This window comes from Coturnix japonica, chromosome 8, assembly GCF_001577835.2.
Source record: "Coturnix japonica isolate 7356 chromosome 8, Coturnix japonica 2.1, whole genome shotgun sequence".
In the NCBI taxonomy this organism is placed as follows: domain Eukaryota; kingdom Metazoa; phylum Chordata; class Aves; order Galliformes; family Phasianidae; genus Coturnix; species Coturnix japonica.
The window spans coordinates 21,037,029-21,060,442 of record NC_029523.1 but is presented as its reverse complement, the minus strand read 5'-3'; the positions used below and the strand labels follow the sequence as shown (position 1 = coordinate 21,060,442).

Below are 23,414 nucleotides of genomic sequence, written 5' to 3'. Positions count from 1 at the left end.
GCAACACATCAGGAGGAAGAGAGAACATTCAGCTGCCATGAGATGTTACAGGAGTGAGAAGGACAGGATCTGGGGACACATGCAGAACTGGAAGCTACTGAAATTATTTTTTTTTTTCTTCTCGTCAACAGGAATTAAGGTTTATGGGGTCAAAAAATAAGTGCAAATGTGACCCCCTGGAGCCAGCTATCGCCCAGCCCAGGCACACAGACACAGGACTGCTGAAGCAAGGAGATGGGAACAGCCAGCAGAGCCAAGGTGACCTTGGGGTGCAGAAGCAATCCATGACTCTAAAAGGCCTTGCACAGCTTATTTAGGTGAACAGATAAAACAGCAGAAGAAATACTAGTGCGGGCTGCGGCTACCCAGCATCCGCAGACAGGCAGAGGCCGAGGGCTCAACCCATCCATCAGCACTGCACTACAGATCCATTCCGCAGAACAAAAGCTGAGCTGTGCTCGCAAAGACAACAGCAGAAATTCACGCTCACTGCTTCTCCCATTCAATGCTATTTTAGTGTTTAACTAACTTATTTTCAGCCTACAGGACTATATGCCACCAAGTCCCTCTCTTTATATATAATCTGAGAAACTTTTTAAATGCATTGGGGTGAGCCTTTAATAACTGTGCGTGCATCTTAGCTAGACTAAAGTAACGGGCTGTAGTAATCAGGCAGAAGAATTCCAGGAGACAGCATGCTCCATAACATGGCAGGGAACCCCTCTGTGCTGTGGGGCAGTGCTGCATGGGGAGCAGGGGAACACTGCAATGCTGAGTATGGCTCTGCTGCTCCAGGGACATGACTAGTGGCTGGGCACTGCCAGGACAGGGAAAACGTGGTTCACTGCTCAGTGAGCACCAACATGGGAAAGCCTCCTTCTCTACAGCAGCGCCAGAAAGGCAGCCCTCATCTGGGAAGACTTTCCTAAATGAGCATTGATACAGCTAAGAAACACAAAAAGCTGTGGGTAAGGTGAGGCAGCCACACACAATCCTGCAATTAACAACAGGGTTAGAGGCAGCTGGTTTGGTGTCCTTCTGTAAAGGTTGGCTACTTCAAGAGAAGACTCCTTCAGTTTTGTTGGTGGTGATAGCGTTAATATTTGAAGGCATGTTAAGTCTACACAGTTCCTCCCAGCTCCTATACACGTAGATTAGATTGATCTGTGATTAATAGATTCAATGGCTTTTAGGAGCCCAACAAAATGTCATGTGCTCCAAAGAAGTATTGCAGCTATTAATAAGCATGAAATAAACCCCAATCTAACAAACTATTGGTATTCATAAAATTCGAAAGGAATAAAAAAGTAAAAGGAAAAAACATTTGGCAAAGAAGTTCTGGCATTGTAGGTTTCTGTGCAGCACAAATTTCATTATTAAAGATAAACTATTAAGCCTTTCCTTTTCAATTCTGCAATTTAATTATGTGCAAGCACGAGAAATGTAAAATCATTTGAGGAGTTTTTGGAGGTTATTTTTAAGCTTACATGGTTCTGTAACTGTGGAGTATCAAATAAACAGTATGGCTCACAAAAATAAGAAGCGTACCACACAAAATGAGCACTTAGGACAAGAAATGCAGCACCTCTGATCAAGCTGAAGAGTGGCCAAAAAGTAGATCTGTTTTTAAAGATCTAAAACAAGCGAGGCATTAATCAGTACTGAGTTTGTATTGGAGTATTTACAACGCAGTAAGTGTCCTCCAAATATTTGACTCTTCCTGACAATACAGAAGTAATCTGGAGAGCGACTTCTTACTGCTCAGCTTCTAACTGTAAGCAGAAGAAAGTGCTGAGCCCAAGCACGCATTTCCACCTGCAGTGGTAGATAAGACCAGAGATTCTGCTGCTCTGCCAAATATTTTCCTGTGAATTTTTCCTCTCAATTTAACTGCACAAAAATTGGACTGAGAGCACTCAGATATAAACCTGCATCCATATCTATGAGATGGACCTGTCTGGTCTAAGGAAGGCCTGGATGGAGTAAGGTCCATACAACTGCTCTGCTCCAAGCTCTCAGAACCTCCACTCCTGACCACAGCAGAGAAAGCTTGCTCAAAATGATGCCAATAAACTAAAAATATATATAATTTTGCCTTAAAGTACAACACTAAAGCCCAGCCTTTACAGAGAAAAAGAGTGCTGACCATATGTTACCTTCTAAGATAAGCTGGTTCATGTTCCATGGACGTTTTCAAAACCAAATTATTCTATTTTTATATTCTATAACATTTTTAGCTTTCAGCACAAGCGAAGCACAGAAGAACATTAAGAAAATGCTACAAGTCCAAGTTCAGCATTCTCAAATCCTCTACCTCAGTTTTAATTGCATTTGCTGCTTTGTCCCCTCCAGTTTTTTGATTCATGCCCTAAGCTGTACTGTTTATTGGGATGCAGAAATCTTCCGGTAAGCCTTCCTGAAACAGCTTCATCAACCAGGCAGCAAACAACACGACTGTAGAAATTTGCTTTTCTTGGGAGACCACTAAAAGAGGTCATTGAATAACTAATGGTCTATTACAACAATGAGACGAGAGACTTCAGTGGGATCTCTAATCCCTCCAGCTTTTAAAAGAGTAAATCAGACTAAGGATAGGGAAATGGAGATTTTTTTGGAGAATGAAATATCCTAACTTGACAAATGTACCTTCAATACCTGCTAATGACACAAGCGCCACTGAAGACTAATTCCACGTGAAGCTACTTCCCATTAAGACAAAGGAAAATGTGCAAGTTAATTACAAATACGTGGTCCTGTATTTTACATCTGTTTACGGTAACAGCATCACTGAGGCTGTTCTATTCTACATTTAAATCTCATTGCAACTTTTTAAAGGAGAAGAAATAACAGGAGGCTCCTTAACAACAGCAGCAAGCTTACAGAAGAGATTTCATCTCCTGCACATCTTTTCCCCCCACCAACTCCAAGAAGGAGCTTCTTAGCTGAGCACCCCTTGCAATGACAGATTAAAAGTAGTATTGAAAATGCCACAAACTGTTAAAACAACTTTATCTTCTTCCTCAATTGAAGCAAAAGGCTTTCCATGTAGTCTTACCTTTATGGTTTTGGTCTGGAGTCTGAGTCCATTTAAAGTGTTAATGGCTTTCTCTGCATCCTTTGGATCAATGTAGTTAACAAATCCATATCCTAAACTCTGCCCTGTTGAAACAAGAAACAAGGAAAAAAGGACTCAGTGATTTTCTTTTTGTTGTTGTTTGGAAGCACACACGGCTTTCCATAACACAATCAACATTTCCTTACACTGCTCCTTTCACCACTGCTATCCGCTATGGTCTGTATGCCATTCTGCAGTATTTCATTACCAGCCAAAACTTTTATATTGGCTTCTGCCATTAAAGCTGTTGCTCAGAATATTGCACTTGCAAAACAGAAGGAAGCAAGCCCACCCTTCTCCGAGAGGTCACTGTAAAGATACAAGGCTTGACATCAGCAGAATTAAAAGTTCCCAATAAACCTAACTGGTTGACTTGCCAGAACAGTAAGGAGGCCACCACTTCAAAATTACAAGCACACAAATGCTACAGTTTACAAACAAATCTATAGGTGTCCGAAAATGCAAAAGTTAAGAAATAATGTTTTCGCATCAACCTTTAGGCAGCTGACTGGGAAGCAAACAGCTGCCCTTACATCTCGTTTCATTGCTCTGCGAGCAGCCTGGAAACGGGAGGAGAAAGGACAGCTCTTGGATAAAAGATTGCATTAAAGCTTCCCTCAGCACATATGAGATGACAGCAAAAGCAAAACAGTACAACTACTGCTGCGCACGGGATGGCAGGAGCCCATTTCAGCAGCCAAAATCATTCCTACATCTTCAGTTCCTGCAGTTTGACTAGCCAAACCTTTCTTGTGTTTGCAGCTGGAAGAGGAGACCCAGTTTGTAACTCCAGCACCAGCGAGGCAGTGGCAGCAGCACTAGGAGAGCCTCATTCACACAGCACAGGGACAGAGCCGTGCGTCTGCAGGGGGCCATGGAAGCCTGTACCAAAGACACCTCTTCCCAGTTCCTACGAATTATATTGCAGCATTGATCTGTGAACGCAGTATGAGAACACAGCTTCCCCCTCCTTCCTCTCACACCTCCTCCTGAAGTTATTTTGCACATTCGGAAAACGCAGTAATTGCTACGTGTTTTTCCTTAAGGCACACGTACTTAAGGCCCCACAGGCACAGATAATCTCACCGCAAAGATCACACGAGCCCGAACAAGAAGCGGTGCCTCCTGCACCTTGGCCATGTCTCTGCCCACATCCCTGGGATGTGAGCAAACCCAGCAAAAAGGGGAGTGTGAACACCCCCTTAAGGGGGGACAGCAGTGCCTGTGGACTTGGCTTGCCAGGAGGTTTCTATCCGCACAGCAATGAACCCGGCTCCCTCTCACTGGAAGAAAGCAGTGGCTGAGAAAGCAACCGCACACAGAGCGCCTTGATGTACCCTGCAGGCACGGACTCTGCCTCCTCGGCACAAGGCTTTGTTTCTTTGTCTTCTGGACTACAAAAAAAAAGCATCTGTGTTTTTCTCAGACAGTACCAAAAATACAGTGCTTGCTGCAACACAAATAGGGAGTGCTTCTGTCTTACGAAATCTGATCAAAGCACTAAAAGCTGCTAACCATGCTACAGAATACCTTAAAAATCCATGGAAACACTGCAGCTCATTCCTGAAGTGCCCACACGCAGGCGCATGGGTAAGAAATGGCTGTTTTAAACGACATTATATTCAGGGAGCAATTTCATCCAATCAATTCAACTTCAAAAGTATAAAAACATACCCAGTCCTCTTGGAGAGCTGAATTAATCCCAGCAGAAAATATTCCTACTAGAGTAACATGGCATTAACCAAGAGTGAACTGAGGGCTGCCTGAGCAGAAATACTAAGAAAATGCTCCTTCTGCTATGCCTTCCTCCTACTCCCTGCCCAAGGTTCTCCACATAGCCCTGGCTCCTGTGCATCTAAATGCACCTTAATGCATTTTGCTCAGAACAGTCCTAGGGAGAATGGAGACCTTCTCTAGAAAGCTACCCTTGTTTTGATAGAAGATAAAGGAAAACACAGGGATCAGGGTCTGGGTGCCAAGTCTACCTGCCTACTCTTCCATCTCTCACACACTGATCCTCAGACACACAGCCAAGGAGGCTGCACAAGGTGCTGGGATTTGTGTCAGTCCAAACACAGGCTTGGGTGTCCCACCACTGCTATGCCCATGGCACAGGGGTTGGCCAGCTTCTATGCTACATGCAAGGACTGGAAACAAACAGGCATTTTGTCCAAGGCAAAGGATAAGGTGCACTAACATGAACAAAGCTGTTAGTGTGTATGTCTGTAGAATATGGTTTAAACTCAGCAATCACACTATCAAAACTCTGCTTATAGTAGTAGGTACACAGATAATATTTAATCTTTTTGCCTCTGAACATCAATGAAATGTGTAACTAATGATGGTAACTAATCAACAATGATGGTTGAAAGTTTGTTATCCATGAGCTATCATTGCTATTTCATATGAAGTGTCCTAACTGCTTTAGTGGCCGTTCTGAAGAAGTCAGGACATACCTACTCAGCATTCTGAACACTAAATTCCTGGTAATTAAAGAAAACCCAACAACTGAAGATAAAAAGGCCAAACCTTACACCCTTTGCAGTCTGAAATCTCAGTGCCGTTGTGTCAATTAGCAAATCCCCATTGCTGCGTGAGGCCACATGCTTCACTTTGCACCAAAGAAGCAGAAGGGAAAAATACCTTTCCATGAAGAGCGTGCCTCTTCAAAAAGATCTTTTGCTTGGACTACTTTGTGTTTTCAGCCATTCAGTATAGAGCACATCTCCCCCGAATGCCACTGTTTAATGAAGAAAGACACACCTCTCCCAGAAAGTAAGAAATCGGAAAGAAAAATAAGCCCAGAACCAAAATCATTTTGTGCAGAGCTTTACGACTGCTGGCAGACATCATAAAGTTTTACTGTGCTAAACATTTACAGCTAAGAAGCAACAAAGAAAGATATACCCAGCTAAAAATATTATTTTCAAATTACTCTCAGGAGCAACACACCTTATGTCAGACAGAACAGACTCCAGAAATGAATAACTAAAATCTGTTATTGGGAGAGAAAGAAAAGGATTTTATTTCTTCCTCGTATTCTGGAATAACAAAGTAAGGACTTGCGCTTTTATCCCTCTCCATCACATATTCCTACTGCATGCACTCAAAAAGGGCAACATTTCTTAGGACGCAATCTGGCACCATAAAGCAAGCAGCTGGACCTCTCAGTGGGATACCACACAGACACTGAAGTTCATTCCCATGCCACACTTCCCAGGAACAGCACCGTAAATAGTAAATATTTTCTGTGATTTGGAATCTAATAGGTCACTGCATGCTGTGATTCAGTACGGTATGCAAGAGATATTTCTAGATGATCCTAAAACACCACCTTTTCCGTAGTGTTATTGCCATTTACTCTTTCATTACTAGTGAAACTTGTAGAAAATAAGTAGCAGACCTCCTGCAATGAGGTAACGAACAGGTCCAGTTAGTGCTAGAAGTGATCCAGATTTCACTACCTTAGAATAAACAGTCAAAAAAACCCAAACACAAAGCCAAGTCCAAGCCTGCAGTGTGAATACTGCCTATTTCAGAAGGCTTCACTCCAGAGCTGGAAAGAAATCAGATGAGCAATGTGGAAAAATAAACACTTCCTGTTCAGAACATTCAACCAAATGCCCTTAAACCTGCAACTACTAAAAAAGCCATACCAAGGCTTTCAAGGCCTACACTTGCCTTCCTCTACCACACAGTCTGCTTGAGCCAGTGCCACATTTGAACCTGAAGAGATCAAAGGGAAACAGATGGCAACGGCAACTACAACAGAAATACCAGCTGAAATTGAGGTAAAAGAGCCCAGAGAAACCCCTGGCTAGGAAAGCTCAGAATAACCATCATAAAAATAAAGAAACCACAGTGTGAAAAGAGAGACCTTCAAACTGGTACTGAGCCACCAGCAAATCCTAATAGCAAAATGGCAGACAGTAAATGTATTACCTATGCCTAAAGGATCAGTATAGAGTGCAGCCAGCAACTCAGATGGACACTGAGCAGCTGCTCCTAGCATTGCTCATGTTTAAATGAGACCACTGGGCCACCTGTACAAAACAGCCCTCAAAAATAAGCAGCAAATGACTTATTTCCAGTAATTCCTAAAGCACCAAGCAAATTCCAGGTGTGTGAAGGAAAGAATTCCACACTGAAATTGAGAGAGGTTGGACTGGACAACCCAAGTAATCACAGGTCCATCAGCCTAGTGCTGAGCAAGGCAAAGTTACAGAACATTTGATATTGGACTCTAATAATGAAGGATTAGTGAGGGGTAATATAATCAGTGTCAATCAAATTAGCCCTACAGAAAACACATTCTGTCAAACTAAACTGACATCCTTCTTGATGAGATTACAAGTTGGACTTAGAAATTTTAAGGATGTCAATTTAGTAGCATCCATAGACTCGGTCTTCTATAAAGCACTTGATTTGTTACTGTGTATTAATTGACTAAAAATTAACATGGTACATATTAAATCATTTAAAAAAAATATCAGCTGACATCTCAAACTAGAAGTTGTAAATAGGAAACCAACATTAAGATGTTTTCCTGCCCAACTCCTCTCTGTAAACAAATCTTGGCTCTGAACTGTTAACATTTTTATTGACAAGTGGAAACAAATTCCTGGTTTCAGAAGGTTGCAAACAGCAGAAGGATAAGATGAGAGGAAGTGAACCAAGTGAACAAAGCTCAGGTAAAAAGTAACTGAAGCTCCTCAAAGTGTTCCAAGTAGCTGCATACCTTCGGACAGCACACACCCAACACTGGAGCCCTGCAAACCACAACCCTCAGTGAATTTTCCTAGCACAAATTTGCAAGAGAAGTGAACGGCTGAAATATGGAGACAATCAACTACATGCTGCAATGCCAACAGGGTTACAATGATTCTTTGTGGTATAAAAGCCCCACACTTGAATTGGGAAAAAAAAAAGTCACTGTAATCCAATTTAGTTGTGTGTTTAACTGCTGTTCACTGGACCTGGGCATGGTACTTCATGTTTCACGATGAATACGTGTCTTGGAGATGGTAGAGAAGAGCCATGAGAATGACCAGGATTGAAATGCTCCATCAATTAAAAAGGTAATAGGGACCGATCTGTGCCTGACCAAAAGAGATCAAGGTGAACCTTCACAGCACACATCAGTATCTGAAGCACAGATACTTCAGAAACCCCTCCCCCCCAAACAACATCTGCTCTGGATTACAGAGATATTAAAAACCTACGGTCCCCACTACAAAGAATTTCTCACAAAAGCAGAGAATAGGACAGCAACAATGCTAACTTCCTTAAGCTGTAGATTTTTTGTCTCTTGCCCAAATGTAAAACCTAATTAAAGCTGCCCGCCTGACAGCCATAACACACGCAGCACCGAGTGCCGATGCCTCTCTGTGACATGATATCTTCCTCCAGAACTAGGCCAAGTCTGACAGCTCATCTCGCATTAGCCAGGCAGAAGCCGTCAGACTGTAACAGCCTTCAGTCACTCTGGGTTTAGGACCAAAGGATAAAACAATGCTCACCGCTAATTCTCCAAGGCTCCTGGCTCCAATTTTCGTCCACTTAAACCTCAGCCAACATTTAGGGAAGAAAGTGTTGCCAGGCTGAATGTGCCTATTGAAACAGCTGAACTCAGCAACCGCTGTCCACGTGTGACTGTAATGCAAGCACATTTGCACTTCTGGACCTAACCAACAATCCCCATTCATTAAATATGTTCCCAAAAATACTATCAACAGCAGCAAGAGAACATGCTCGTCTCTTTTGCTTGCTTGATATAAGAATTGCTGTTTTCTCCATCTTCTAAATGACAGCCTCAGAAGAGATCTGAAGCTCAAGGTTCTGCTCCTGGTAGCCTTCTTTCAGAGCACAACCTTGTAAGGCTCCAATCCATCTCAGGAGTGTTTTAAACTCATTCCTGGAAGGACAAAGAATGCCTGCAACTCATACAAAAAGCTGTATGAAGTAGAGGCTTTTGGAGAAGGTTACATAAATGCCACTGAGATGATGCATTCAAAATGTACAAAGAAGGTCAAGTGAACTGCCTATATTTTTTATTTTTGTATAAGGTTTCTGTAACGTTCATCAACAAAATGCTGCTTCCCTAGAAAAGGGAGATGAAATATGTACAGAAAATTCAGACTAAAGGAAAATAAGACCCAAGCATAGGACTGAAGCTTTTCTATAACAGCACCATTAGTTTTACTCATTCCATGCTGCTTCAAGAAGCAAAACCTGCTGTCACCCCAGCAATGCACTCTGCAGCCACAGAAGCCAAATGGGAGGGAAGCAGCTCCAGCACACAGTCCTCTCCCCAGCCCCAACAATTAAACCAAGGCTGTCACGACTTGCTATAACACCACTATAAAGGTAGCTAGCATGCTCTGTGCTTAGCACAGCTCTCACAGCATCTATCTAGCCTACAGTTGTTTACTAATACAGATGCTTTGTTTTTGTACAGACTAGGATACATTCAAGAAATGTTGCCCATTAGGAATGAGAATGTATCTTCCTCCCATCACAGCAAGACTTCTACTTTTGCAAAAATTATGGGAAAAATATGGAGCCTTAAAAAAAAAAAAGAGGAATAGCTTTTATTTATTACTCCCCCACTTCTGCAGGAAGACTACACAAGCTTTGTTTGGGGACTCTATCAAATCAATGCACAAGAGGTACCCTTATTAGCCCTTTTTAAAAGATGCTCCTCAAGAACAAGTTGGCTGTGTTTAAACATAGCCCAGTCTAGAACCTCAGATGGTACAGTACACCTACAGCTCAGGAGCACTGCTAGTTCTTAGTTAAAACCATTACTGGCAAGATCCAAATAGCAGTAGAAGACGCATCTGCTAAGGTCCCACCAGAGAAGAAAAGCAGGATTTAGCCTCACATAGGGAAACCCTTGTAGCAGATGCCCCAAAAAACTATGTCTGGAGCCTTTGGAGTGAATAAACAAAATTAAACCCAAGTCTCAGCAAAAAAAATCCCTCTGCTCCATAGGCAGAAGGCTTGGTCTAGCTAAGACACCTGCACAAGTGTACATGCTGACACGAACCCTGCTCAGGAAGAAGATCCCTCAGCACATTCTTCCCTTAAGGCACCAAAGCCCTGATCCCCAAACAGCAAATGCTGAGCTCTTCCTGTAGGTGGGAGGAAACACCAGGATTGCGGCAGTGGTAGGAATGTCAGAGAGATCTGGATGAGAGCTTGTTTGCACAGGAGACAATGCTTTTCTGGGGGCAATGGCTTACACAATGGACCTCTGTGCACTGAGGACTCAATCCCCTCCAACCCGAGTGGAAGGGGCTTCTCCATCCCAGGCCTGCTCCAAAGCGCTGGATAACTGAGAATCCCCAAAAGGAAGCCCCTGCCAACAGCGTGCTGCATCCCACGTAAAACACTCCCTCAGGGAGAGGATAAAAGGGAAAACGAATCAGACGTACAGACACCACTCACTCGATTTTAATATCTGAATGGAAAGTGCCAGATACCATGACAACAAGCCTCTAAGAATAAAAGGGGAAAAGAAGGAAAAAATAACATTGCCCAAAATGCAAAGCCGAAGCTATAAATGTAGCTAAAACAATCAAACCATTACTGCTAGTGAGTTATCTGTGATCCCTGATCTCGCTGTTGCCATGTGGAAAGCCACTGGGCCCAGAATACAGTTACCTCAAAAACAAGAGACCCAAAAACCAAAAGCCTGCAGCAGAAAACAAGGTCATTCAGCCAAAACCCTGCCTGAAATGAAAACCCTATTTCACCAGCCAAGGCCAGAGGAGATTAAAAAGAGGATCAGTTCTGTCCTTCTTTGCAATTTTGACAAATCCCTTAATGAAAGACAATGTTATTTAATGTCTTGGTCTTTGGAGATGCTGAAGCAGTAACAGTTCTTACAGAGTGAAATACCAACAGACATCAGCTGCTTTCCCTCAAAACTGAACGCTGAAATGCTTCTCATTCTGAGGTAGCTCTACATATCCATCCACGGAACAACCCAAAATCAAGGGCACTAAGCAGAGCCCACCACCATCACAGGCACCACCAGATCCTCCCCAGAACCAGGCACGCTCAGGAATTTCAGGAAGATGTTCAAAACCATGCAATCACTCCCTTTGAAACTCAACCACAACAGTAATATAAAACATGCTTACTTTTGCATACAGCACTTTAGAGTCTTTTAAAGGCTTCTAGCATTTCAGATGTTCTGCATCTCATGCAAAAGATGACTTTGCTCTTACCTGCGTGCTATACAGAGCCCTAACAAAGTCAGCTGTGTAATTACTGTACTTGAGGACATGGACTAATCTGCATGCAAAGCTTAAGTGTCAGTTTGAGACAGATGCTGCTGACTTGGCTGGAGCCTTCTGTGGTTCCCATTACCATAGCACGGAGAGTGCTTTATCTCTGCAATGCACCTTTCCATGCAAACATACTTTCTCAAAGTACTTTGATTCTTATTTTGGAAGAAGAAAAACTGAAAGGCATTGCCATTTCCAGGGTGAACTTGGATGGCATAACATTATCAGAAAGAAAACTAAAGCTGTATTCCCCCTCCCCCTACCAAGACAGTAACCTTATTATTGGTCCACAGCGCTTTTGTGTGCTGTGCTGGGCAGGAGATGCCTTGTAAACAACGCACACATTCCACATGCTCCACACAGTCACTGCTCTTGTCATACACAGGACAACCAGAGTTCCATTGCTGAACAAATATTTGGACTTTTCCCCTACCCTTGTGGCATCTCCTGCTTTGCTTTTCCAATCCTTTCTCCTTCCCTAAAGGAAGCACACAGCCCCTGAATTAGCAGCTGTTCTGGGAAGAGCAAGGCTGCACTCCTCCCCGCTTTGTCCCTGAACAGAACAGGGACTGTACTACAGAAATCCACTGTTCAGGAAACAGGCATGAATGGAAAAGAAGCAGTCATGACTTATCTTAAGCAGCACATTCAATGCTGAAGAAGGGACAAATTGAACACAAGAAAACAGAATACAGAAACACAACAGGCTAAATTATAACAATATTCAATAAGAGGCAGCAGAAACAAACTACAGAGAAGTGAAAAACAAACCAATGCAGAAAGTGGGAAGCAGCCGTGTGGAAAGAAATTTGCAATAGCAATTAAAGGAGTCACTGAATTAGACAGAAACGTGTCATGTGTGGCAGGAAGCCTTCCACAGCCAAAATAGGCTGCTGTCACATCATGCAGAGGGAATACAACACTGCTGGAAGAGCAGTGTTTAAAAAATAAGCAGCTACCTTCAATTGTAACAACGAACGTATGCACTGGAGATGCAAGGAGGAGAGCAACAAACTGAAGACAAATGTCAATGATCAGCATGGTTTTAAATCAAGCATGACTTAGGGCCTGAGATGACTTAAGATACAAGATTAGAAATGTACAATGTTAAAAGGTTAGAACATGCCACCCCCTGGCTCAATGGAATCTAAAAGGAGAACCAAAAGCCTAAGATACTTGAAATGTGTAAAGGCTGACTGAAGGGGAAATATATTCTAAGTGTGCTGCTCAGTGTTACACAAAGGATGAAATTACAAAGGGTAAATTATATGGCCCAAACCCAAAAGAATAGGTATCCCAACAGTGAGACCAAGCTGGTCATCAACAAGGCACATCATGACAGCAGGTGCACCATCCACTCCTGCTTCCTATTCCAGAAACTGCCATCTCCAAATTGAAGATAAGAGCAGAAAGCAACTTGAACATAACACTTAACAAGGGAACAGAAATGGAAGGCAGACTAATTTGATATAGGTCAGGCTTCAAGCAAAGCCACAGTGACTTCTGAATATTGCGAACCCATCACAGTTTGCACAGCTCTGGTGCAAATACACCACAAACCTGGAGCTTTTTGTGAGATGGCAGACATCCACAAACTATGTCTGTGAAACACGCTGTTGTAGAAGGCAAGAGTGGAAGGATGAGGAGAAAAGAGCCACAGCAGAGCCCAGCCGCTCACCGGGCTTCAGCTTCCCCGGTGGTGCAGAACATCATCAGCACAGAGCAAAGCAAATTGCCTTAATGAAATACAGCAGAGCTGAGTTTATAGGAAAGATGTTTTTGTTACAAGACTAAGAGAATACTCTCCTGCAGAGGAATGAGGAAAGAAAAGGCACAGCTGAAGTATGAAAATCTAGTGAATCTCCAAGCCTGGAAGCACTTCGAGTGGAAACTGCAGCAGTAGCACTTGAAAGGAAATGGTAGAGGCACATAAAACCAGAGAAAAGGGAGTATGCCTTGCAAATTATGTAGGATGTACAATGCAGCAGCTGTATGAAACCTGGTTGGCTTCAAATTCACAAAGCCTCAGTAGTTTTGTCATTAAGCAATTTAATTTAGTAGCATTTAGGGTTTTGTACCTAAACAGGCCGTCCAACAACAAAAATCCAAAAGCCACCACAAGACTAAGAAATCTCACAGCAATTCTGAACAATGACTCAGAACCGCTGTTCTATCTCAAGCTGCCTGCTAATTAAACTCTTTGAGCTCCACTAACCAGTCTTTCCAATGCACAGAGGACAGTCATTTATTACAGGCCAGAACACAGAATTTAATATTAGCAACAAAACCTGTGTCTGCAGCATTTTTATCAGTGAAAACAAAAGCTGCAACCTGCCAGCACCAAAGGTTAATCTCCAGTATTAGATTTACGCAGATTACTTTACACAGCATCTGGGAAGATGCTGAGAAAAGTAAAGTCACTTAATCATATACTGAACTGTGCTACCTATAAAATTCTGCTACCTATAAGTATTTAGACTGTATCGAGCCTAGCTAAATTTGCTTCAGCTTTAATGCAGAACTTTCAAGAGCCACACAACAAGGAGTTTTCTAAAAAGGGTATTTCTAAAGTCTGTAATATTTCTCAGATACTTACAGAACTAATGAAAGCTGTTTAAAATCAGTAAGCATTACAATTGCTGTGTGCATTACTAACCAGCCCTATCACTCAAATTTATTGATAATCACACCGAAAAGGAAACCAGTTCTCAGTAAATCCCTCCCCAGCTAAAGCACATGTTTCCACATGCCATTTTCAAGGCTATCAGAACTAATATACTCTTCACTTGATTTTCCTCCAAATTGAAAAAACAAGCCTTTTTAAGGGTGACACAGTCTACCAGTATGTTCTCCAATGCAACATATATGGCTCTAGAAACACCAAGTGCAGAAGTCATAATCACAACCAGTTCTGGCTGGGTGATCACTAGAGAACATGGTACAGACTTTATGATAGCTGAGTTCAGTAAGGAGATATTACTTTTCAACATATGAAATATGGAGGTGGGTAAGCAGTAGAAGGGACAGGAGGGAAGGAGCAGGCAATTTACAAGTATTTTTTCCTTCCTTTTGTTTCCAGTTGGCAAAGTACCTCACCTGGTACAAGATGGTACCACAGCCCTACAGAAGAAAATCGAAGGAACAAAGCAGCTATTCTGATGCAGCACAAAGTAGGTAGGCAAATAACCTACCAGCCAGTCTGGCTCCCAAGCTGTTGTTCATGTGGTCTGGGGTTATTTTGTTTAAGAATGAAGCTTCCAGAACAAGAAAAAAGAGAATGAAATGGGGGGGAGATGCATGGGTAAATAAAAATGACACAGATACAGTATGTAGGAGAACAGAGGAGTCTAAAAAAGGAATCACTGGAAAATACTTTTTCCTTGTTACATGTCCTATCTTACCATGCCCTACCTACCAGGGAAACTGAAAACACCCCCTCCATCTAACCAACAGCATCTTAAGGAAGATGGCCTCATTTTTGGGTCCTAGGATGCTATAAGCAAGAAGCCTGTGGATGGTAAAAATCAGGTGCTTTAAAAGCACGTGTGAGAACAGACTACCTGTATAGGGCAGCAAGGACATTATACCTTCTACCACACAAACAGCATCCCCTCTAGTGCAGCAACAATTAATCATACTGAAGATGCTGCCATTTATTTGCTTGCAGGTGAATACGGTGCAGTTTTTCATCCATCTGCTGTTTCAACACCCCTTAAAAACCATCTAATTGAAAAATATTCCAGGCTCTTGTGAATAAAAATAATGAGTTCAGTTTTTTCCTCAAGCAGATATATTCCACTGATTAAACAGATGCTGTGAAAGCCATAAGAACAGCAGTACTGGGTCAGAGCAACGCTCTGCCTAGTCCAATATCCTGTCTTCAGCAGCACCTGCAAGTCAGTAACTTGCATTGATATTCCTCAGGGAAACAAGCAGCAACACCTGCAAAGTCAGTGACAGATCCTGCTCAAGGAGAACACATCCAACAAACCAAAGCAGCGAGTCAGCCAAAATGGAGCTGGTGAGCAGCGTCAGAGAAATAGACCTGGACTTAAAATCGTGGAATAACTTCAGTTGGAAGGGACCTTTATAGGTCACCTAGTCCAACTCCCCTGGAACAAGCAGGGATGCCCACAGATAGGACATGGTTGCTCAGAGACCTGCCTAGAATTCACTGACATTAAGTTTCTTCAACATTTTTAGAGTTAAAAAAAAAAAAATCTCACAGGGAAGAGAGGGACTCTAAGATGAGCTTCACAGATGGGAAATGTGGTATACAAGTAAAACCTGAAACAAAGCTCAGAGCCTAAACAGAGTTACAGACTGAGATACAGACTGACCCAAGCAAGAATTATGCTCTACAATCCATAGTATACTAAGTCAAAGGTTGCAACTCTTATCAATGACTGCTCCAGGAAATGATATGAATCAGCCTAACAAAGCTCAAAAATACATGCCCATCCACTGGCAGAGGCTGAGCATCAGAGCAACTTCCAATAGCTAATGGATTACTGACTATAAGCATGTAACTGCTAGTGAGCTGCATACAAAGGTTAGACATACAATTTCAGCTAGCAAGTAAAACTATTATTTACAAGGGAATACAGAATAGATAAGCAGCATTAATGATAAGCAGGTGTAGAAAGCAGTGGTAAATTTTCCTCCCATCTACTCTTGCATACAATTACTATTTGACTACAAAATGACCCTTTTAAGTCCAGTATCTTAAGTTTAAAACACCACAGTTTGAACCTCTGAAATTTTCTGAAAGCAAACCAGATGGAAAGGATTTAAAGCCCAGCAAAGCCTTCATTTAACAGCTACCCCTGCAGAAATGCTGCCCTCTGCAGAGGGTCACTCACTTGAGAAGCAGATGGGAAACAGGTTGGCTTGATCATATAAATGGGTCCTCACTCAAGTTAGATGCATCAGAATGACTCCAAAAGCAGCAATCTGAGAGATGGGATTTAGAGTGGATGGGGGTCTGAAGAGGCAGTTCATTTCACAATGGGGATAGCAGAAATAGAGAGAAAAAAAGATGGGAGTTCTCAAGGTATATACTCCCATGGGCAGCAAATCCCAATCTGGATTTAAAGGGTCTCAAGGAGGCTACTTCCAGAAGCTGAACTGAAGGAAATCTTGCAGTACTCTTCTGGCTGTGGGTAGAAGCATCTGCATTCTAGAAGGGAAGTGATGATGGATTGGATCTGTGACAGAGAAGGGGCAAGAACTTCCTAGCTCATGGAGTCTGAGAAAGATAGTGCAGGCAGGTCAAATCATCGTGGTCACAATTTGTAAGAAACCAGGCAGGCAATGGACAAGTGCTTGGAAAAAAAAATGTCAACCTTGGAGCCCTGGAAGGTGAGGTATCTCCTGTTGCACTGCCTACTGCTGCCATAACAGACCCCAGCTCAACTGGAAGACAGTGCAGCATTAACAAACACTGCTGCCCATCTCCAGTGCTTCCCTGGGGTTTATTCCTTTTTTCTCCCTCTTATCCTTGTCTTCCTTGTGCTAAAAAGAAAGAAACAAATGTTAAAGACTGGAAAGCTGGATGAGTGCTGAAGCACAGACCTAAGGCTTGTAGATTAAAAGGCACCGCAGTTTAAAAAAAGGAAAGCAGGACACTGAAGCCAAGGACAGTTCATCACCTAACAGAGGATTTCACCAACCAACCCATTTCACCTGGCTGTTTCATGATAAATAGCAAACCTTTGTACATAGGAAGAGGAAAGGAAGCTAAGTGTGTTAGTGCTCTAGAGGAACCAGTACTTGTAACTCATTAGACTAGATGAGAAGGTGTTATTTACTCAAAACAAAGAGCAGAAGAATAAACTAAACTTGCATTGAAGGCATTTGACACTACAGAACAGTCTCGGTAATAGGGGTTTTTCTAAGCTCAAAAGTCAAACCTTCTTGCTCTACCTATTTGCCTCCCCAAATAATCCAGAAATGGAAATTCTATCATTCACCTGTGCACACACCAGACAACTGCAGAAGTGATAAAAAAAAAGCAGATACAAATTTGATCATTTCCCTGTGTTTAGAAGAGACATCAACTCCAACCAAATACATTTTAGAAAGTCGACCAAGATGCTCATTACTAGTTCTGTGTTCCTGCCTACACAGCACCAATGAATTTAGTTCACATACTTAATGAAAATATTCATTTAGCTGATCAATATTTGGGAATCATCTTGAATCTGCAGCCCTTACAACAGGCTAAAACTCAATTTCAGTGTTACTTATCTCCTCTTGAGCAGAGAACATACTTCAGAAAATAAGAAGCTACAAAAATAAAATAACTAGGTCACCAAATTAAGATCAATTTATCAAGTCTTTAAGAACATTCAGAACCACACAGTTAGAAACTAATTCTGGATTTTAGGTTTAAAGGATTCTGACACTTTTGCTTTTTATGTCTTCCAGTATTTTACCTTCCACATGCAACTGAAGTTACCAAAAAACCCAGTTATAGCCAAAAATCAAAGTATGCTCTGTATTCCATCTGATTTGTAGAAAGAATGTTCCTTTTTCAGCTTCAGAACATACTGCAAGAGTTCTACTTTCTTGAGGACCCAAATTTCAGCTACACTACTCTGACCACTCTTTCCACGCTGCATTTTGACCATGGACTCACCTCTCACATAAGTCTCCTCTGCATCTACTAGAACACAGTCAAGCCAATTTCTGAGTCACTTCCTAAACAACTGAAGGTAATTCAGTGAATCCGGCATTATTTTCCAGTTAAAAGAACTCCAGGAGAGTACAAGCTCTGCCGCATATTCATCTATTCTCCCCACTTCATTCCATAAATATTAAGCCCTTTACTTTTGAAGAAGTGAAATGGAGTGAAGTTAAATACTACTGTTTACAAGTCCTTCCCATCCAGCCCACTTGGGGTGGGGTGCATGCTATGAAACATTGCCTCTAAATGCAAGTAAATTCCAGAATGATATTAACTTCATAAACAGTGACCACAAGACAATGTTCTTCTACTCCGAAGGACTACAAATTCTCATCTATCAGTGGAACAAAGCAGCCACCGTCAAACTAATCTGACAAGATCTGTACCAAATAAATAATCAGATCAGTGACTAGTTACTGCTGCTTCACAGAGAATTACCACAATATCCTTACAAGTCAACAAGGGAATAAACTACCTTTACAAGGTATTTTTTCCCCTAAACCCTATTATTAGGTAGGCTTTATGCCATGTGGCATGGGTTTACGTACTTCCTAAATATTTTTATAAATCTTATCTAACTAATCCCTACATTCTGTAATCCTGTCTATTTTATGTATTTTGAATAAGCAAAAACTGCTGGAACCAGTAATATCTCAAAACGGAATGAACTTCCCAGGCACAATCAGCAAACAGGACATCTCATGTAGAAGCAGCTTATGCCCAGATCAGGTTGTTTCACAGCGAGCTATTCTTATCTGCATATGGGCCATACAGCTATTTTCTTCTTCCCAGCAGGAAACGTTTTTGGTATGCCCTTTTACAAAACTGCTAGAGCAAACAGATATAAAGCACTGGCTGTCTTTGTACATGAAGTTCCTACAGCTCCTAAACATAAGCAATTCAACAATTTATTTTAAAACAAAGCAGGTATTTTGCCCCTTGTTAACAAGCAACCAGCACAATTTTAATATCTCTACAACTTCTAAGCTGGGTCTTTCAAATTCAGACTACATCATCTAATCATCATCTACTGCCATGAACTGTATCACAGAAAGGTCTCTTTGCTACAGAAAAATACAACTAGTAATCTTGCTTCTGCTTTGCATCTTTCATCACGACCTTGGTTTTGTTTCCAGAGCTTTCCGAGTTTCCTCTTGATCTGAAGATGGGCACTGTGACTTCCCCCTCTTACCTACTCAGGGAGCAAGATCTCCCACTGCAATAAAGCTTAGCTCCAAGCAATGGACCAATACCAGAAGAGGCTGGCTTACTACATTTAAGTACTGTTTTCTTGCTATTGCATACTTTGTAAGACTCAAAAGCTTCCCTCCTGGAGAGCCTTACTGTTAGGCAACATGATTATGACTGCCTTTCTTTCCCCTTGCCTCCTAGGGTCACCACCACCATGTGCAGAGCCAATTAATGGCTTCTCCTGAGGATACAGACCTTCTCCAAGCAAAGCTCTCACAGAAAGTCACTGATCCTGGATGAGAGAATTAAAACTGCTTAAAAAAAGAAAAGCTCAATTTAAGTCCCAAATTTCACAAAGTGCCAGATAGGAGAACTCAGCTCAAAGCATCCCAAACAGAACCATCGGTTCAGCACCATTCACCATCTAGTCCCCGTTAAATAAAATGCGTGCCTTTCATTTTACTTGTTTGTGAGCCATTTCTTATACAAGGAGCATGAAAGAAAAAAAATTAATCTAGTGCAGACAAATGAAAGATACCAGCTTCACCCTTCATGGGGTTCTGGAGCAGAACAGGTTCACACTGACGTGCTGGGAGTACTGCCAGAGTATCCACCACTGCAGGCTGAATTTACTGGTGTGCATACAAGCAAGCTGACACTGTGAACACTTCTCATATGGATGACCGTGCCTATACTCATAATGCTGTATCATTTCTGATGCTGCCATTGTGTAGCTTTTGGTTGTTGGATGGTCAACTCACTACTAGATAACAGTAGTAGTTCTCTCCCAACACATTCTAATAAATAGATGATACCAATTTGAGTTAACTGTTTCTCTACTCTGCCTTTGAATCATCAATATTTATATGATTATTTCTGAACTGCATTCTTAACCCTGGTCTGTATCAGTCCTATCATAATTACTTGAAATAAAAGACACAAAACTGCATAATCAAGAGGAAATTCAAAAGGAACAAATTAAAGCAGGGATAGGAGCAATGACGCTCCTTGATTACATATGCAAAGAACATCAAACTGCACCACATAGCAGGAATATGCAAACTCTACGCATCACTTATGACATCCTGTATCAATAACTATTCTGCTTTACAGTGTGCCTGAGTCATTGTAAGGTATGAAAAAATTGAGATCCAAAGATTTTAGATCCTGTTCATTTGAAGATCAGGTGATACGAATTACTGTGTAGAATGCAGAGAAAAAAAATCTAACTCAGAAGAGCTCAGATCAGGTAAAAAAAATCAATTAGAATTCTTAACAAGCATCTTCCTTCTCCCACCCACAAACTAAGACAAGAAGGATGTGGCTGGCCAGCAGTGCCCACAGTGCTTCTGACAGACACTGCACTGAATCTTTTGCTTCCAAGCATGGGACAGAAGGTCAGGACATTCTGAGAAAATAAATGCTGATGAACTCAAGCCATTCCCTCCCCCAGCTTAAGTCAGAGATTCACTGCTAGCTTTGCTTTCTTGGAACAAAAGAAGAAATGAAGCACATCTGCAAAAATACGCTGTTTAGCATCCCTTGTAAACACAGAGCCTCGCACCCATCCCCAAAACCACAGTGCTTCTCCATAAAGTCATCTCCTCTCATCCAAAGCTGTACTAAAATGTTTGTGCCATTTGTGTTTTGTTTTCTTTTTAAACTCAAATTCCTTCTCCTTATTTTTGGAAAGCAGCTGATTAAACCTGAACAACTGGGTTGTTGGACGAAATATGCTGTAGCTATGAAATGGTACAGCAGGGACCAGTTTCACTGTTAATTTAAAACGCTAGAATTAATTAGGTAGTGTAAATGAAGAATTTAATAAGCACACTTTACAACCACAAGTTCTGCTTTTATTAAACACCCCAGCCAAACGAAGGCAACTATCTTCAGTCAGTTTTTCTTCCTCTCACTCCCTTAAAATCTCTGCAGTGAAAAAGACATTTTCCTATTGCAGCCCCTCCCCCATAATTAAAATTTATGCCTGACTTCCATCTCCTCTTTCAAGTCATTAGCATCCTTTAAAAATGCTACTGTATATCCTGCCTGTTCTGTGAAGCTACCAAACAAAACCCAAGTTTACAATTTTGGTTTTGAATACCAAATTAAAGGCTGTCTTAGAAGCTGTCATTCCTATTCAACTCTGCACGGTGTACTACCGAATTAGCATATATTTTTTAGTAAGGCAACATGGTTGTTTAAACATGTGTCTTTCCAAAACGAGGGGTAACATCACGAATAATTTCCTTAAAAAACCCTAGCGCTGTTCTAAGAGACCTGCAGAAAGACTCGGAGCAGATGATTATTGCTGACATATACTCTTTAATCCACTTAAAATAAAACAGCTCAGACCATAAATTCTCTCGAAGGGATACTTTAACAGGCTTTGTTTAGCCTGAAAAAAAGCACTGAGTCTAAACATTATTTCACAGTATTTGTGCACCTGCTTTAACAGGATAAGGAGCACAAAATTTAATTGGTTCACGCAAAAAAAATTCAATCTAGCCTCAGAAATATGTTCGAGATGTTTTAATACAGTTTCTCCAGACTAGCTACTTCACATGAATTGGTCTGTGACCTTTTCCGTGCCTCTAAACAACTGTTAAAGAATTTGTTTACCAGCATACATTTAGCTGAGATTTATTAAGATAAAATTGAGCAAACAATGAAAGATTCAGAAGCAGACAAACACAAACTAATTGTTTCAGACCTCCACTAGTTCAGCACAAGACAAGAATCTAATATTTCTACTACAATACAGCTTCGCTGTCAGATAAATCTACAGTGAGTTTTAATACAGAAAAGCAGCAGAAACCCCCTGAGAAGTCAATCACTCCTGTAACAGCCCACTGCTTTAGTAACCCTGAATTAACACGAGGGTTAAAAACGCGGCCTGAAATGCAGTGATGCTGTATCATCACAGGTCTTAAAACTTGATCAGACTGAACTGTTTTCAAAGATTCACATCACAGGCTTTGGAGGACAGTCCTGGTGGGCTTTTTTCCTACCCAAATTTGGTTCAGTTAATTTCTACCTGCATCACCTTCTAAAACATGGAGGCTTTTACATCACACAGGGATTGAGTCCTGAAAGCACACATATATTTTTAAATAAAAAGGAATATTTGCTATGAAGTTACTGACTTTAGCTATTAATAAGCTTTTTAAAGAAAAAAGCATAGGCAAAAAACTACCCAAGAATATGTCAGCGAGATCACGTCGCCAATTTCTCACATCTTCAAATACAAAGACAAAAGCCTGGAGATGAAACAGAACAAGCAGATGAAGTAACAGCTCTCCTTACAAAGGCTGCCAATTCTCCACAAAAACAACACACAGAATATCTAGAATTCTGAGATCCTATTTCAAGGAAATCCCCATCAATGATGAATACAGGAGGCAAAAAAAGTTACTAAAATATAAGACCTGCCACAAAGCAAGATCCAAGCGAGGCACACTTGTAGACAAGAATCAGTTATTCACTTGGGTCTCAAGAAACTTGCAGTTCTCTTTCCCAGACCATTTTCAGACTGAAAAGAAATATCTGGGACCAGACTTGTCTGGTAGTAGGTATCAAGTGTGTCATATGGGGGGGTACTGGGACAGACAGGCATGTAAAAGCAGATAACTTGAGCTCTTGGCATGGAAATATTTGGAAAGGAGAGTATGAGCAAATTGTTTTTCTTTTAAGTTGAAACAGAAGAAGAATAAATAAAAAGTCAAGTTGATTTTTCAATCTGTTTTTTCCATACCCTAAAGCTGTGTCCCGATCAGAAGAAATATTGAAATAGATACATCATAGTCAACGTGCAAACAGAAAGCTCTGCCGGACTACACTTCTGAGGACTTGAGCTGCCCTGGGGCTACTGCCATTTATTATGTGCCTTGCGTTAAATAAGAACATTGCTGTATGTCAGGAAGTAAATAAAAAAAGAAACATTGCATGTTTAGAAGCACTAAGCAGATAATCCTAATGCTGCCAATAAAACAGCTGCCAGGCTGCTACAGATGTAGGTATGAAGACTTGTCTCTTCAATTCTTCATTTTGACAGTGCCTCCTTCCAGATGATGCACACTCAAGCTGCCAAGAGCACATCCTTGGGAAGGGACTGCTCCCATGCTAG

The 23,414-nt window shown here is 41.5% G+C and overlaps 1 protein-coding gene and 1 long non-coding RNA gene across 13 annotated transcripts in view; one reads left to right on the top strand and one right to left on the bottom strand.

Annotated features, from left to right (window-relative positions):
• ELAVL4 (ELAV like RNA binding protein 4) overlaps window positions 1–23,414 on the bottom strand; it is a 73,078-nt gene that overhangs the window by 15,227 nt on the left and 34,437 nt on the right. For all 12 annotated transcript variants that reach the window (XM_032446208.1, XM_032446210.1, XM_032446207.1 and 9 more), the window contains exon 3: window positions 3,056–3,159. In XM_032446208.1, coding sequence (XP_032302099.1) covers window positions 3,056–3,159 — 104 coding nt within the window. The remainder of the gene's footprint in view (window positions 1–3,055; window positions 3,160–23,414) is intronic.
• On the top strand, window positions 16,277–19,750 carry LOC107317626. The gene is made up of 2 exons (XR_001556945.2): window positions 16,277–16,770; window positions 19,490–19,750. It is a non-coding gene; the product is annotated as an uncharacterized LOC107317626 (long non-coding RNA).